Source organism: Oculina patagonica, chromosome 2 (assembly GCF_052425735.1).
Source record: "Oculina patagonica isolate OP01 chromosome 2, crgOcupat, whole genome shotgun sequence".
NCBI classification, from domain to species: Eukaryota; Metazoa; Cnidaria; class Anthozoa; order Scleractinia; family Oculinidae; genus Oculina; species Oculina patagonica.
Genome location: NC_135759.1, coordinates 21,840,290 through 21,858,040, shown reverse-complemented (window position 1 = coordinate 21,858,040; position 17,751 = coordinate 21,840,290). Strand labels below are relative to the sequence as shown.

General features: G+C 38.3%; 2 protein-coding genes and 1 long non-coding RNA gene across 3 annotated transcripts in view; 1 reads left to right on the top strand and 2 right to left on the bottom strand.

The window, feature by feature from the left end:
- Positions 1–17,751, bottom strand: part of LOC144643528 (DELTA-thalatoxin-Avl2a-like) — a 188,423-nt gene that overhangs the window by 109,116 nt on the left and 61,556 nt on the right. The window lies entirely within an intron of this gene.
- LOC144643527 (DELTA-alicitoxin-Pse2b-like) lies at positions 1,691–4,965 on the bottom strand. The gene is made up of 2 exons (XM_078502814.1): positions 3,840–4,965; positions 1,691–3,366 (listed from the first exon to the last, which is right to left on the bottom strand). Exons 1-2 carry the CDS (start codon positions 3,901–3,903, stop codon positions 1,895–1,897), a joined length of 1,536 nt encoding a protein of 511 aa, XP_078358940.1. The 5' UTR covers positions 3,904–4,965; the 3' UTR covers positions 1,691–1,894.
- On the top strand, positions 4,965–16,156 carry LOC144643585 (uncharacterized). Its single transcript, XR_013568925.1, has 3 exons — positions 4,965–6,406; positions 8,518–8,596; positions 15,572–16,156. It is a non-coding gene; the product is annotated as an uncharacterized LOC144643585 (long non-coding RNA).

Genomic DNA, 17,751 nt, shown 5'->3' with positions numbered 1-17,751 from the left:
ATCTAAGACCGCGCGCGTTCGATGATCTAATCTAAATATGCTTTGCAGGGGCGTAGCTAGCCTATAGGCCCGTAGGCCCGGGCCTACAAATTTTTCAACTTACTCGTATTTTTTAAATGTACAGTAGAAAAACTTCAAGGTGATGCACTTTTAAAATGAAATAGAGAGCAATTTTTAACATATCTTAGCATGATATGTCTCGCAACTCCCCTTTCCTGATGAGATCAAGGCTCATCTAGAAAGTGCAAACTGTGAAACCTTCTGGGTTAGCCATGTGGTTGGCAAACGCACAACTCCATGTGCTGTTGAAGAAAAGAGCGTTTATTTACGAACGAGCGAAATTAGGTGCAATTAATATTCCTTGTCATGTCATGTTAGAACTATAAGCTGTCAAAATACACGCAGAATCACCAAAAAGTCGGAAGGAGAAAGTATATGGTCTTTATCTCAAAAACCTCCCCGGCGGACCCCCCCCCCCCCCCCAAATAAAAAAAAAAAAAACCTAGCGATCGACCAGGCCTACAATTCTTTAAAAGCTGGCTACGCCCCTGCTTTGTCTGTTATTTTCGACAAGAATTTAAACGTAAATGCGTGCGGCCAAGGGGAAATTCAAGTCTAGACTTTTTTATCTTTAATTTAGTGTATAATTTGAGTCGCATTTAACTGAGAGCCGTATCTATAAACAAGCTTTCTTGAAATGGCCGCCATATTAAAATGAGAACTGTTGCCATGATAACATGTCACATGAGCTCAAACCTGGGGGTTGATTGGCTAATGGTTTGTTTTGGCCGTGGTTATCAAATCTGATAACTGTGCCGGGCTGTTCAATCCTGTTTAATTTTGCACTCATGCATAGTATGGAAGAATAAGAAGACTACAGACAACATGTGTTTGTACTCGTTGCGCGCGTTATTTGTACTTTTGACTACTAAGCGAAACTGGATATTAACGCCGTTTATTCTAAGACCGTCAAGGGAGACTACGTCTTAGAGGGATCACTTCACGCCTATTGTCGGACTAACTTTCTTCCTACCATACACTAGCCTGCGAGTCCCCCTTCCCCCTACCCCACCTGTGATCACTAGGCATAAATAGATTGTGCTCGGCAACTTCTGAGCAACTTTTAGCGTTTTGAGCAACTTTCTGTAGTACCAGCAACCTAGGGCATCTTTTGCCTTTCTTGGCAACTTTTGAGCAACAAATTGGCATAAAACTGATCCAAAGCATAAAAGGTCGTTTCATTTCGAAGGATTTTTATCTTTTTTACCTTTTTTTTTATCTTATTTTTATTCTTTTTTATTTTTTATCTATTATTGAGGTTATGTTGAGTTTAAAGAGTATATTGATTACAACAAAGTATTTATATTTCTCATATAACAATGGATTTTTGGCCTCTTTTAATGACTGTAAGAATATTTAATGAAAATGTTTTAATGGCAACAAACAAACAAACATGTTGTGAGTATTTCTCTAAAACAAAACGACTCTAGAGAGCAACTGTTCTAAATTTTGGTGGCAACTTTTTTATATTTGAGCAACTTTAGAGCAACTTTTGGACATATTGTGAAGCAACTTTTCCTGAATTTACTAGCACAATCTATTCATGCCTAGTGATCACTCAGAGGCTAACCATACACCTTCTCCCTAATTCCTAAATAAAAGTGAATCACTCAAACAACTCTTGCGTCGATACATTTTTAATTTGGCAAAGGAAAACTAGTTTAACAGATATACATTCCATCAAACTTAGCCAGTTAATTCTTTAAGTCTAGCCCTTAATCTTCTCTTTACTGACCATAAGTAGTTTAAACTGATAGCTAGAGCATCTCAGCGATTACTTGAAATATACTATGCGTAAGATTACTTTCATTTACTACCACTGATACATCGACGACTAATGTCGTTCTTCTGTTCCTTTCGGTCCTCTCTGAATCGGATCTTTTGCCTCGACGTCCATGAGATCCAGGTTAGTTGCTTCACGTCCTGCGGTATCTCGGCTGGGCAGAGACCATACAACTTTCCGCCAATCGCGGTTTTTGTTATAACAAGCACAATAACACCCATAGACTTTCCAGTCGCATCCATGCCATCCCCAGTCATCATTAATGTTTGCGTATGCAGTTTGCTTGGCTTCACCTGTATCTTGTTCCACGGACTTGTAGTGAACACACGTTAACCCCCGACAGGAACACCAAATGGGTTTGTAACGACAATCATCGTCGCTATGGCAACCCTCTTTGGCGAGAGTACACTCGTATTCTGGGTACATTTGGTCCGAACCTCTAGTGTAGTCGAACTTCTGTATTTTAACTCCTCCGCTTTCTATGTAGCGACAACCATAGTTTAAGAAGCCAAGGTAGTAGTATTGCAGGTTTATACCTCTGACGTAGTTGGGTGATCCTGATGGGAAACGGCTTTGTAAAACTTTCCAGACGGCTCTAAAGGTGTGTTGGACAGACGAGTGTGCGTCGCTGGCTTCATTCATAAGTTGTTCAATCAGTTCCTTCGACCTCTCACTTAACAGCTTGTTACGAGTAGCCATGTTTCCTCCTCTAATGAGCAGTTTATTACTCGTGCTCATCTCGCTTGCTCTCGATATTTCACTTTTACTCACATTTGCACATGCAGAGACACCAACCTTTCCAACGGCTATGGGTCCTGCGAGCGAGACGCAGCTTTTCACCTGGAATTCTCTTTCGCTATAAGATTTAGTGCTCTGCGCAAATGACATCTGTTTCATTCTCGCTCCTCGCATAACGGAAATAACAACGTGGGAACCATATTTCTCCAAGAAATCATGATATGTCCTCCAGGAATTCTGCAGCCAGGGCTCATCAATTTGCATCGGCAACCTTTCTAAGTCTTTCATAAAGTTTTTCCTAAACTTGAAGGTTTCGTCGTTTAAACAGTCTTTTTCTAGATGGATCTTTTCTGTTAAGGCCTCAACAATTAAGGATATTCCACTCACCTTCGATTCCTTTGAACTTATACTCTGTGTAGCACTATTGAGCGTGACACGCAGCGAATACGCTGACTGCAACGAGGCGTCTAACCCTGCTTGGATAGCCAATTTTGTGAAAAAAGCCTTAGTGCTTGAATAGTATTCAAAGTGGCTTCTAGAAGAGTTAAGCTTTTCCTTTTTGAAGCATTCTGAAGGGAAAGACTCAAAAATGCTTGCCTCGCGTTCCTTAAAGTCCCCTAGTAAGTTAGTCTTTCCAAGATTAATCACTTTCCCAAGCTCTGCTGTCTCTGCTGTTTTACTGATCGCTTGTCTAACAATTTCTTGGTTCCCTCTGACACGTGGTGTGAATATGGCAGTCAGGTAAATAAACAGCGCCAAGGAGAAAAACATGGCGCCAGGCTTTCCTGTGTACACGAACAAAAGTGTCACAATTCAATATAAACATGACTTGTATGTAACAGTCACAGCCTGAAAATCACATACAGATAAAAGAATACCGTAGAATTCCGGTTATAAGCCCTGGGCTTATACAACTTCGTAAGGGGTTTTGGGTGGGCTTATAAACGGAGGGGCTTATATTCGGGAGGGCTTATAAGTGGAAGAAAAAAAAACGTTTCGAAACGAGCCTCGGGAGTGTTGATGAAAATACGTTTTTTAAGTTAAAAACGCACAAAAAGCAACATTTAGCCCTGTTTAGTACTGTCATCCGGTAGAGGGGGGCTTATATCCGGGGGGGGGCTTATAACCGGATGTATTTTTTTGTTTCCAGGATGATGGGCTTATAACCGGAATTTTACGGTATTAAATCATCAGTTAAGAAGCCGAATTAATCCAGTTTTAAGATGAAGAAACAAACATAATGTTCTATTCTTCTAACCTTCGGGTTGTGGTTTCCTTGATCTCTGCTGTTCTCCGTCAAGTGTTGTTGTGAAGGTTGTCATCTAATAGGAACGTTTTGTTTTTTTGATTTTGTTGTCAACCGCGAGCCCGGCCATAGATCAGATATTCTTATCTAAGAATTTTTAATAAGTTTGTTGCTTTGTTTAAGAAGAGCCTGATAGGCTCTTAAATGAAAGAGGAGGGCGCATGGATGAAAGGGAGGAAGGCCTTGAGCCGACTGAATAGTTTAACCTGCGTCCATAACCCTCCTCCATGGTCACTAGTACAAGTAAAAAAGTACTTCTCGTGAAAAGCAAGTTGCCATTTTCTTTCTTTCTTGTTTTCTCTGAACTGACCTTAAAATTCATCTTTTGTTTATTCACGTATTCTCGTGTGATATAAACCAGAGAAAATAAGAAGTGCTGATTGACAAAAGAGCTACCAAAACAATGTTTTTCCTAGATAATTAGGGCGCATTCTTTTGGAACTATTCCGGAATAGGAATATTCGGAATCGACGGTAGCCACGTTCTTTTGGGACCTATTCCGTTTTCAGATTCATTCTGCTCCCGATAGCAGAATGAACGAAATGAATGGAATACGGTTTACTAGGAATAGGCAGAATGTGCATTCTTTTTGGTTTTGTTTTGGCGGGAAAGCTAACGCGGCCGGTCACCCCAAGTCATTCGCAACTCGCGCGTGCTCAGACACAATAGATCTCAGGTCACCTCCGCCACCAGTATTCTGTTTTCAAATTATGCGTCCTTTTGGGAATTTATATTTCGTGTATTCTGCTATTCATAAACTGGAATGAAAATTGCCAGAATGGTCCCAAAAGAATGCGCCCTAAGTATGGTGACCCCTATATGAAAGAATTCGTAATTTATATTTTGTTGCCAGTTCCTTCGTTAACTTAAACTAATTTTCAGTTCCAACCTTTGGTTTCTCCATAGTTACTAGAGGGAACTGGTTATGAATCTTGGTAAACATCAAAGCAGGAAACAATTACAAAGAGGCCAAGATTTAGGTTGAAAGGCACCTTCAGACCTGGGGCGAGGGAAGACCTTATTGCCCCCCAAAAATGACATGCCTTTCAAGCCGAATAAAGAGGCATATAAAAAATAGACAATACTGAAACGTACATTGAAATGTTGTTAACAAACCTTGCTTGCTTGCTTAAAGGAAACAATAGTTATTTAATTAATTTCGTGGCGCTGCCCGAAGATGTCAATGCACTGTATCCTTTTTCTTCGGAACTATTTTGTTTATCCACTCTAGTTCAGCAAAATTTAAGTATTTTGGGGGAGCCAATTTACCTTGTTTGTGCCCCACTTGAAAGTTATACAAAAGCGTATGAAACATTCAGAATAATTTTTCCGTCTACCTGGCGTACCCGGCTGCCGTTTAAAATTGGATCTTTGTCTTTTTACTGATTTTTCTGTTAATATTTTTAGTATTTTTGCAAATGAACCAAAATAAGGGTTCAGCATCTCCGGCCTGCATACTGTCCCACGGTAAGCCCAATCTAAAAAGCAAAATTATTTTAGCAAGAAAAACAAAAAGCAAGGTTTCAGTTCAAACTATTTTGTAATTCAAACATGCAGGTTCGCGTGCTTTTTATAATTTGCATCTGACCAATCGTAAAACGCTGATCAAGCATTGTGTAAAATAAATTTATTCAAGCTTTACTGCACGTGTGAAACATTTCCTTCGTAACCACGTTTTGCTGCAAGAGTCGTCTAAATTATAGACAGGAAGAGTGTTTTTTGCTGGACGCAAAGTAAGAACATTTCAGAGCTATTCATAAGCCATGGAAGAACAAGACATGGTTTTCGCTTTGCCTGGGAAATACAAGCTTGAGGTAGGTAAAGAAATTGAATAGCGTTTACGTTCGAACTCTTCCAAAGCTCGACATCGACGGTTAATTTTATTTACCAGCATGTGGACAATTCCCTTCTTCGTTATGTGCCTAGAATTTTGTATTTTATTTGTCCTTTGAATACACTGTTCTTCTTAAAACCAGGAAATTTAAATTTTTGGGGGGTTAGTTTAAACGAAATACATTCTTGAAGAGCGAGTATACAACAATGCACATTTACATTGAATAAGTAGCTGTGGAATTTTCTGCATAATTATGGACTTTTTCCAAGTTTTGTGCTACATGTCTTATTACTCAGACGAAATATTTCTTTATTAATAACAAGCTACTTCATGTCAAAACCAAATACGTAATTGAAGAAATAAAAACTGACAGAACAGACAGAAGATTAAAAAAACGAACTTTGTCCAACTAAGAGCACTTACGAATGTATCGCAATCATTGGATACAGCAATCATATGTACTCTCACTTTTGGATTATAAGGATTTCAGCCCTCGCTCTAGATCTGCTGCAATGATCCAGTCATTTTCCTGAATTTAATTCTTCACTTTGCCACGATCTCCAATCACCACCAATAATGTAGTTATTTATCCATTTGCTTTCTTCAACAGCTTCTGGACGCTTTAACTGACTATTCAACAACTCACAGAAGCTTGAAAAAGATCTTCTCTACATCTTGGCAGTTGGTGAGTACTTAAATTTAAGTAAAATAGATATGTCTTGTTTCAACAAAAGGTGCCCAGCAGGCTGGCAGAAAGGCCTGAAATTCACTTACAGCCACCCTTCCTTCCACTGAGGGCCCCTGGCTAAGCAGGAGGGCATTTTGCGTGCGCATGCGTCGATATGGGCTAGTGCGCACGACAGAAAAGTTCTGCTATCGATTGTTTACATATTTTTCACAATTTATGGCCTAATTTTTAGCTCAAAATAAAAGGTGTTTTAAGTTTTATTTGCTGTATACGATACTAAGAGTCCTTGCTTTATCTTCTGACAACAACCAGCATACTTTGGTGTCGGCGTGCCGTTTATCTGATCGACTTTGGCTATGTGTATTAAACATTGCGCGTGGACAAAATGGCGACCGAATGTCGAGAACCGTAATACCTTGCCCATGTTTTTAATAGCTGGGAGATCTAAACGGACAAAGCGCTACGGCTACTTAGTACTAAAATATAAAACAGCAGTTTTAACTATACGATGTTATAATCAAGTATCCCGGGTTTGAGCGAGTGGTCATGATTTTGTTGAGATTTTTCATAAAACTGCAATTTCATCGTTCTCACGATGCAAAAATCTCAAAATCTAACCTTGATCTCCAGCGTCTACCGATGATAGATGGAGCCTGAAGTACTTGAACTATCGTCTAATGCTGCGAATGTAGCGTTAAAAAATGGTCTATTGTGGTAATTTTTAGCTTTCTTAAACGTACGTTCTCGCTGGTTTATTGTAACAGAGAAACTATCGTTTGTGATTATTTCCTTAAACTTAAGCATTGGTCAAAATAACTTCACATTTCGATGTACCACAATTATTCCGTTGAACAAGAAAAGAATTACTGAGATCGGTCTTAATTTTAAAGTGTTATGGTAATTCTTTGCTGGTAGACTATTTGTTTACACTTTACTATGTTAATTAGTACATCTTTGGCTCCTTTAACAAAATCTAGCCTTGATCACCAGTCAAAAAATAGCATGAAACAAACAAGCGATATATATATTTTTCAGAAACGTTCTAATAACTGCTGCATAAAATGTCTTAAGAAATAATTTTTAACTATAAACAATGTTATTTTCAAATTTTCATTTCAACGTTTGTTTCTTTAAGATTGATGTTCGTTCTGTTATAACGACTGTTTTACTTCTGTGTCGCCTAAATGTGATTCTGTGTCGCCTAAATGTGTCCAGGAAACCCTGTTTGCCAGTCGAGGGCAAGTTGGCCTTGCTTTAGAGTCATCAATGAGCTGCATTATCATGTGCAGAACACCCAAACATGTCTTTCCCCTCAGGGAAAACCCTTTTCTTTGGTGGCCGTCCCTTTAGGCAAAAAATCTCCCGACAAGCTATAATATTGCTCGCACTCTGCTTGTATTACAGCAATTGATTTGATATGAAGTTTTGATCTTAATATATCACACTCCAGCACACGAATAAATGTTTTCCTCTTTTTACGGCCTGTTTGATTTCTGTCGATGAAGGCTTTCCTATCTGTCCCACATATTTTCCCATTATTTTCAACAACGATCCCGAAGCAGGCCAGAAAATCTGCTTTATAAGAGCCTTGCAACACACAAAACACTTTTTTTTAGCGAAATTTACGTCTATATTAAATTATGTGACGATAAACAGTACAAAAAACAAAGTTTGAATCTTCCGCGCCATTTTTATTCCCAAGATCACGCGGTCTTTGTACAGCGGTTGCACGCATGCGCCCGCAAAATGCCCTCCTGCTCCCTGGCTATACCAGGGGGCTAGGTGGAGTGCCTATTCACCCTAGATGACAGCCAAGCTGCCGCAGGGCTGCAGCCAGTTGCGAAAACATGACAATCATGAGTTAAATACCATGACTTTGCTCTGACTGGCAAAGTCTGGTGAAATCGACCCAAAACTTGACTATACCCACCCTCCTAGCAAGCCAGCAATTCAATGCCTGAGCCTGGGCTCCATAAGGCTGTTAGATCTATGACTTAGCTAACCCGGCACAAAATCGTTGCACTGTCCATTTTCTGAATTTGACAAATTGAATTCTGTCATCTCTAACAACGGGCAAGAGATCATTGATTTATTTTGTTTTTTCAAAGGTGTCTGGACAATTTCATTAAACATGGATCAAGCCCTAAAGAGGAATTGGAAAAGAACCTCTTAGCATCTCATCAATAGGTGAGTGTAATTTTTCAGCAACATTTATACCCGTGTCGATGGTCTGTTTACATGTGTGATTACGTTACCCAGCGACACTAGGTTTCATGCTCCAAATTAATCTGGGAGATCCAACTATTCAAACTTGTCACGGGGTGTACGTCCGTTGGGTCGGCCAACCTCTTTTTCAATTAAATTGATTAAATGGTCTTTGATTCGTCACTGTTTGCTAGTGAAAAGTTTAAATTGGCTTTTGATGTTGTAGCACGACTTGACCAATTCGTAGTTTTTTCAGTAATTTGCAATACATATCCTATGTACAATTGGAAGCGATCCATACTGCAGGAGTTGGAAGGAGTAGGCTACTCCTGGGAAAGAGCTAAAGCACTAGCAAAGAACCGTGTGCGCTGGAGGAAACTGGTGGACGCCCTATGCTCCCAAGGGGGTGAAAAGGAACAATGATGATGATGATCCTATGTATCTATAGTCATGAAGAGTCCAGTTTCTGAATTTAAGTCTAAAGCATATAACGTACGTGCGCAGATTAATTAGAAATCCAATAATTAACTTTCAAATAACCTCGATGTCAAAATATTGGAGTCGGAGGCGCGTTAATTCTGTTTTTGTTGGGTTGATTTTAAGAGATCTAGACTAGGAAAGAAATCTGGCCAACAGTGAATAATGTTTTGTAATACTGTGATTAGTTAAGTCTAGAGGTGCGGCTTTGAAAATACAATTTTCGTCAAAAAGGCATTGATCTATTAATTTTCGTCGTCATTTGATCGATCGATTTCCCAGTTTTGTTTTCACTGTAACCGTGGTCTAATCAAAACTTTTCTAGTCACCCTTTCAAATTTCGGAGAATAAACCAGAGAAGACGATTGTTGTTTTCATTCCAAATGAATATGAGAACGAAAAATCCCTCCCGGTGTTGACATACAATAGTCTTGTCTATCTAGTTAAAGGAACATAATAAATAATATAATAATAAATATATATTTCTAAAGCGCCTATCCAGGCCTGCTCTAGGCGCTTTACAATAATGCTTAACAAGCATGCACTTTCGTAAACAAAACTTCGAAAAGTCGAAATTGTCTTGTTTTGTTAAAAATAACTGTTCTACTAGTGCATTGATGCTATTAAAGGCCGGGTGTTTCACGAGGTTCCGAGAGGACGGCTGACATTTCAGACTAATAGTCGGGTAGAATGACTCAAGTTCGATTCTGCAGCCCGCGGGGGGCTGTTTAAAAAGAATCGCCTAAAATTAACTACAATTTGCTGTCCGGACAAAAATTTGCTGAAATCTTCCTCTAGATGTTCGCGGCACATTTCATGTATGAGCGAAAGTACTTAGTCATAAGTTTAATCATAATGTTTCATCATCATCATCATTATTATCATCATCATCATCATCATCATCACCATTTCTTAGCCACTTAAGAATTCAAATTTTACAGCAATAACATTATGGTAGGGCGACTGGTAGGGCGTGAGTAGCTCGTGCACTCTGTTTTTTGTTTGATTGTTACGTAAGTGACTCGCGTACTCTGTTTTATGTTTGATTATTACGTTAGTGACTCGCGCACTCTGTTTTATGTTTGATTATTACGCTGGTGACTCGCGCACTTTGTTTTGTGTTTGATTGTTACGTTAGTGACTCGTGCACTATGTTTTGTGTTGATTGTTACGTAAGTGGCTCCCGCACTCTGTTTTATGTTTGATTATTACGTTAGTGACCGCGCACTCTCTGTTTTGTGTTTGATTGCTACGTTAGTGACTCGCGCACTCTGTTTTGGGTTTGATTGTTACGTTAGTGACACGCGCACTCTGTTTGTGTTTGATTATTACGTTAGTGGCTCGCGCACTCTATTTTGTGTTTGATTGTTACGTTAGTGACACGCGCACTCTGTTTTGTGTTTGATTATTACGTTAGTGGCTCACGCACTCTGTTTTGTGTTTGATTAGTACGTTAGTGGCTCGCGCACTCTATTTTGTGTTTGATTTTTACGTTAGTGACACGCGCACTCTGTTTTGTGTTTGATTATTACGTTAGTGGCTCGCGCACTCTGTTTTGTGTTTGATTGTTCCGTTAGTGACTCACACTGTGTTTTGTGTTTGATTGTTACGTTAGTGACTCGCGCACTCTGTTTTGTCTTTGATTGGTACGTTAGTGACTCGCGCACTGTGTTTTGTGTTTGATTGTCACGTTAGTGACTCCCGCACTGTGTTTTGTGTTTGATTGTTACGTTAGTGACTCGCGCACTCTGTTTTATGTTTGATTGTTACGTTAGCGACTCGCGCACTCTGTTTTATGTTTGATTGTTACGTTAGCGACTCGCGCACTCTGTTTTATGTTTGATTGTTACGTTAGCGACTCGCGCACTCTGTTTTATGTTTGATTGTTACGTTAGCGACTCGCGCACTCTGTTTTATGTTTGATTGTTACGTTAGCGACTCGCGCACTTTTTTTTATGTTTGATTGTTACGTTAGTGACTCGCGCACTCTGTTTTATGTTTGATTGTTACGTTAGTGACTCGCGCACTCTGTTTTATGTTTGATTATTACGTTAGTGATCGCTTACTCTGTTTTATGTTTGATTGATAAGTTAGTGACTTGCACACTCTGTTTTATGTTTGATTATTACGTTAGTGACTCACGCACTCTGTTTTGTGATTGATTATTATGTTAGTGACTCACGCACTCTGTTTTGTGTTTGATTATTACGTTAGTGGCTCGCACACTCTGTTTTGTGTTTGATTATTACGTTAGTGGCTTGCGCACTCTGTTTTGTGTTTGATTGTTACCTTAGTGACATGCCCACTCTGTTTTGTGTTTGATTATTACGTTAGTGGCTCGCACTCTGTTTTGTGTTTGATTGTTACGTTAGTGACTCACACTGTTTTTGATTGTTACGTTAGAGACTCGCGCACTCTGTTTTGTGTTTCATTGTTACGTTAGTGACTCGCGCACTCTGTTTCGTGTTTCATTGTTACGTTAGTGACTCGCGCACTGTGTTTTGTGTTTGATTGTTACGTTAGTGGCTAGCGCACTCTGTTTTGTGTTTGATTAGTACATAAGTGGCTCGTGCACTCTGTTTTGTGTTTGATTGTTATGTTAGTGACTCGCGCACCGTGTTTTGTGTTTGATTATTACGTTAGTGACTCCTGCACTCTGTTTTGTGTTTGATTGTTACGTGAGTGACTCGCGCACTCTGTTTTGCCTTTTATTATTACGTTAGCACTTGCGCACTCTGTTTTGTCTTTGATTATTACGTTAGTAACTCGCGCACTGTGTTTTATGTTTGATTGTTACGTGAGTGACTCGCGCACTCTGTTTTGTGTTTGATTGTTATGTTAGTGACTCGCGCAATCTATTTCGTGTTTGATTATTACGTTAGTAGCTCGCGTACTCTGTTTCGTGTTTGATTGTTACGTTAGTGACTCGCGCACTCTGTTTTGTGTTTGATTGTTTCCCTTATGACTCTCGTATCGTGTTTTTAGTTTGATTATTACGTTTGTGACCCGCACACTCTGTTTTATGTTTGATTGGTACGTTAGTGGCTCGCGCACTCTGTTTTGTGTTTGATTGTTACCTTAGTGACATGCCCACTCTGTTTTGTGTTTGATTGTTACGTTAGTGACTCGCGCACTGTGTTTTGTGTTTGATTGTAACGTTAGTGACTCGCACACTCTGTTTTGTGTCCGATTAGTACATAAGTGGCTCGTGCACTATTTTTTGTGTTTTATTATTACGTTATTGGCTGGCGCACTCTTTTTTGTGTTTGATTCTTATGTTAGTGACTCGCCCACTCTGTTTTGTGTTTGATTATTACGTTATTTGCTTTGTGTTTGATTCTAACTATGGCAACTTGCACAGTACTAGTCTGTACTTGTGTTTTATTATTACGTTAGTGACTCGCACACTCTGTTTTGTCTTTGATTATTACATTAGTGACTCAAGCACTCTGTTTTGATTTTTACGTTAGTGGCTCGCGCACTGTGTTTTGTGCTTAATTATTACGTTAGTGGCTCGCGCACTCTGTTTTGTGCTTGATTATTACGTTAGTGGCTCGCGCACTCTGTTTTGTGCTTGATTATTACGTTAGTGGCTCGCGCACTCTGTTTTGTGTTTGATTGTTATGTTAAGGCGGGAAACATTCATCGCGAAACATTGTTGCATTGCAAGTTGAACGAGTTGTTGCCCGTATTTCACCGCACGCTCAACTTGTCTCGCAACAAATTTCAGTGCTGCAAATTGCAGCAACATGTTGTACAAAGTAAAACGGAGTTCTACTTTTTGCACCAATTTTTTTCAACTTGCAACACCGAAATTTGTTGCGAGACAAGTTGAGCGCGCGGTAGAAATACGGGAAACAACTCGTTCAACTGGAAATGCAACAATGTTGCGCGACAAGTTGAGGGTTTTTGTATCTCGTATTTCGCTGTCTTTAGTGGCTCGCGCACTCTTTTTTGTATTTGATTATTACGTTAGTGGCTCGCGCACTCTGTTTTGTGTTTGATTATTACGTTAGTGACTCGCGCACTCTGTTTTGTGTTTGATTATTACGTTAGTGGCTCGCGAACTCTGTTTTGTGTTTGTTTATTACGTTAGTGACTCGCGCACTCTTTTTTGTGTTTGATTATTACGTTTGTGGCTCGCGCACTCTTTTTTGTGTGTGATTATTACGTTAGTGGCTCGCGCACTCTGTTTTGTGTTTGATTGTTACGTTAGTGACTCGCGCACTTTGTTTTGTGTTTCATTGCTACGTTAGTGACTCGCGCACTCTATTTTGTGTTTGATTATTACGTTAGTGGCTCGCGCACTGTGTTTTGTGTTCGATTATTACGTTAGTGACTCACACTGTGTTTTGTGTTTGATTGTTACTTTAGTGACGCGCGCACTCTGTTTTGTAGTTGATTGTTACGTTAGTGACTCGCGCACTCTTTTTTGTGTTTGATTGTTAAGTTAGTGACTCACGCAATCTGTTTTGTGTTTGATTATTACGTTAGTGGCTCACGCACTCTGTTTTGTGTTTGATTGTTACCTTAGTGACATGCCCACTCTGTTTTGTGTTTGATTGTTACCTTAGTGACATGCCCACTCTGTTTTGTGTTTGATTATTACGTTAGTGGCTCGCACTCTGTTTTGTGTTTGATTGTTACGATAGTGACTCACACCGTGTTCAATTGTTACGTTAGTGACTCGCGCAGTCGGTTTTGTGTTTGATTGTTACGTCGGTTGCTCGCGCACTGTGTTTTGTGTTTGATTGTTACGTTAGTGACTCACACCGTGTTCAATTGTTACGTTAGTGACTCGCGCAGTCTGTTTTGTGTTTGATTGTTACGTTAGTTGCTCGCGCACTGTGTTTTGTGTTTGATTCTAACGTTGGCGTGTTTGATTGTTACATTTGTGGCTCGTGCACTCTTTTCGTCATTTGATTATTACGTTAGTGGCTCGCGCACTCTGTTTTGTGTTTGAATGTTAGTGACTCGCGCATTCTGCTTTGTTTTTATTTTTACATGTAGATTTTGAGAAAAACTCCATTGAAACTACTAGTTCCCAATCTCCTCTGAAGCACTCGGCTGTTCATGTTGGTTGTTAATTGATTGTTTATTAGCATTTGTATTGTTCAATTGGCGCATAAGATAAATTAACGCTGTAAAAAAAACAGCAATAAGAGAAATATAAAACATTTCGGGCGGGCGACTGAAATCAAAAAATTCTTAAGAAAGCATAGCAAATAATTTAAAATTATTTTTCGTGCGAAAGAGCATCAAGAGTGCCGGAAACCTCATTAAAATATGAAAATTTCAAAAAAGTGTACACCTTCCAAATTCAAATCAAATTACTTGCGAATTTTTATAGAAAGATTAGCGTGTTTAAGAAGCAGTTCCATAGAGGGAGTGGCTTTGCAAAATTTGATTGCCATAGGCCTGAAACTATTAGTGACGTTCCAAGCGGGAAACGGGACTACCTTTTGAGCAGTTCCTTTTTCTTCGGGAATTTTCCAGTCGGGCGAACTGAAATTTCCCGGAATTTTTGATTCGATGTAAAGCGCCCAGAGTTTCTGACTAGATTTGGGAGAAAAATTCGCCTAGTTCAAAATTAACGAATGTCTGTATTGTTTCTATGGCAACTTCATGGATTGGCGAAGTTTTGAAACCAAATGAGATTAAACTGTAATAGGCATGAGGTTAATCGTAGGTTAACTGAGCTTTTGTTGAATTCAGTTGTTTGTGCCAGTTTTCACGTTTCTAATTTGTAACTAGCTAGCCTCACTAAGTGATCTTCTTGAACAAAATCGGTTTACAATTTTACACGCATTTGTTGACAATTAGGAAGATCAGAATAAACTTAAATCTTATCGGTGATTTCTATCAACAGCCACAACTTGGTTTGCCGATTTTGAGAGATTTTAATGATCTCAACACGATCTGTAAGAATTGTTTTACACTAATTTGTTGACAATTCACTAAGAAAATTTGCTGAATGAAACGAAGTGCGAGGTGGCGCTATTTTAGGGATTCTTATGAATATAAAATGGTTTTAAAGATGTAGACGAATTCTTAATAAATATTGTTTTGCATATAATACAAAAAAAAATATGAAATACTACGAATAAAATATTCCACTTGCTTGCTGTTAGAAAAGTGTTAACCTTGGGTGATACTCAGTCGCCAATCTGATTCATGCCTTTTGTTACTATAGGGCAGTAATTTACGGAGAAAATTGTTTACTTGTTAATGAAGTAGGAAACCAACTCCAAAGAACATTTCTTGTAATGCTCGATATTCGAGTAATCAACAAAAATTTACAAAATTTTCAAACAAAAAATTCGTCTTCATTCAAGCCATTTTGAGTTCAAGAAGACACGTTCTCCAGATTTGTGTTGTTTTTTTATTTTCGTTCCTTAACAACCATCATTTCTCAAAACCGTGCCTGCAGAAAGAGTAGTGTTTACAATAAACTGATTTATTTTTTAACTTTCCTTCCAGGTTTGAAGACAACAAGAAAGTTCAGTGGAGCCACCAAAAGCAAAGCAAGGCAAAGCAAAACCGAGTTGATTGTAATAAGAAACCTTCAGAAGGAAATTGTTCGTTATAAATGCTGTACTTTTACAAATGACGTTTTGGCGTGAACAGTGTTCTCGAGAAAAGAGGTTGAAAAAACTAAGTCTTTTGGCGGGAAATTTCTCTTCGTTAAAAAACATTGCGCTTTTAAAAGGGACTAAAATAGCGGGGAAAAAACTAAGTCTTTTGGCGGGAAAATTTTCCTTGGAAAAAAAAGTCTGCGTACTTGAATGGTGTCTGTTTTTGAGTCAAAAATATACTAAGTCTTTTGGCGGGAAAAATCTTGCACTGTGCAAGCGGATTTGTCCCATCAAAAGTCCAAGTATGTGTTTGATTTCTGACTAGACTCTGTTTAAACTCGCAGAATTTTTTTTTCTTTTTGGCAACCCTACATAGTCAAAATATATAAAAAGAGATAGCCTACATTTCTTCTAGTTACCAGGCCCCTTTTAAAAGCGCAATTTTTTAATTACTTGTTTAATATTCAATAAAGTGAAAGAGACAATTAAAGTTGAAAACATTTTATTGACTGCTTTGTTTTATTATCTTATTCACAAGTAAATTATATTAGAGTCAACAGCAAATAACTTATTTACAACACTTGAATACACGATTTCACAGCAATATCAAATTCTGGATTAAGCTAAGACAAAACTTGAAAAAAAAAAAAACATTTAAAAGAAAACTGCTACTTGAAAAGCTAAAATGTTAAGTCAAGTGATCGCTGTACATTGATAAATAGATAATTTGGTAACTCAAGAACAAAATTTTATCACAATTCTGGCTACAGCGAGCTCGAGTATTTAGGAAAAGCCTCGCTACTTATCAAGTATTTAATTTGATAACTCAGTCGATTCAATTACAGGCTTGGCTAACTACGTCGAGTTTTGAGTCAATGACTGTCGTTAAACGAAAACGAAAAGCAATCAGAGAGCAAATCACTGCCGTTATAAAATAAGTGAATGGACATGTAATAAACACGTGTGCTTACACGTTTTGATTACATGTTCCATAACATTATCTTATGGCGGCAATAATTTACTTTGTGATCACATTGAAAAATTTGCGTAAAGTAAGCTATTTATTTACTACGAGAATTTTGCACGAATTTGTTGACAATTTGGTGAAGCTCATAATAACTTAAAAAAATTAATGCGTAATTTCTATCAATTAAACCGCCACAACATGGAAAAAAGTTCTTCTTAAACCGTTGACTTTATTTTTAAACATTGAAAATGAAAAATGAAGTGCAGTATTTTCAGAACGGCTTCTCCATCTTTTTTGTTTTGTCGTTGTTTAATTTTGACAACTGAATTTTGGCTCGTATTAAATTTTGTTTCACCGTGTTGTGAAGTTAATGATCGAAAAATTACCTTTACAAATAATCTCTGACTATCTTGTCTTGTACACTTGGTTTCTTCAGTTGTCTTTCGCTCTCTTGGATTGTAAACGACACCATTCGGCAAGCGTTTTTGACGACACTGAAAAAGAAAAAATGTATGGCTTAAAAATACAAAAAGTTTCAAATAAAGATTTTTTATTTACAAGACTATCTGCGATAGTGCTCTGTTGTGGCTATACTGCAATAATAATTTAAAACAATTCGTTCAGTTGTGTTTTGGTTTAAACTGTTCGCTTTCTCGGTTACAGCCGAAGTAAAACTTCTCTCACACTTAATTGACAATGTTTACAAAAACAAACTTGGCATTCATTTATGTATCTCTGTAGCAACTTTCACCAATTTAAAGATATATAAATTAATTGTAGCAATCATTCAATATTTTTTTTGATAGAGACATTTCGTATAAAACTTATCCAGAAATAAATAACACAACGTGACTCGTCGACGCTCATCGTATATCGTGAAAATAAATAATTACTTTTTCAAATGCCAGCTCTGAGTATGTGCTGGTACATCGATGATTGTTTTCTCCCAACCCTTCTGCTAGACAGTGTATTGATTTTGTAAGAAGAAATTCGATGTTGATCAGCCTCAGGGTTCACAGATGAGGAGGATTGGAGGATTGAGAGTCACTCTTGGGAATTCCAGGGTAACTAAGCAGACTAAAGTAATAAGTCTGTCTGAAGCAGTTATAAAAATGCTA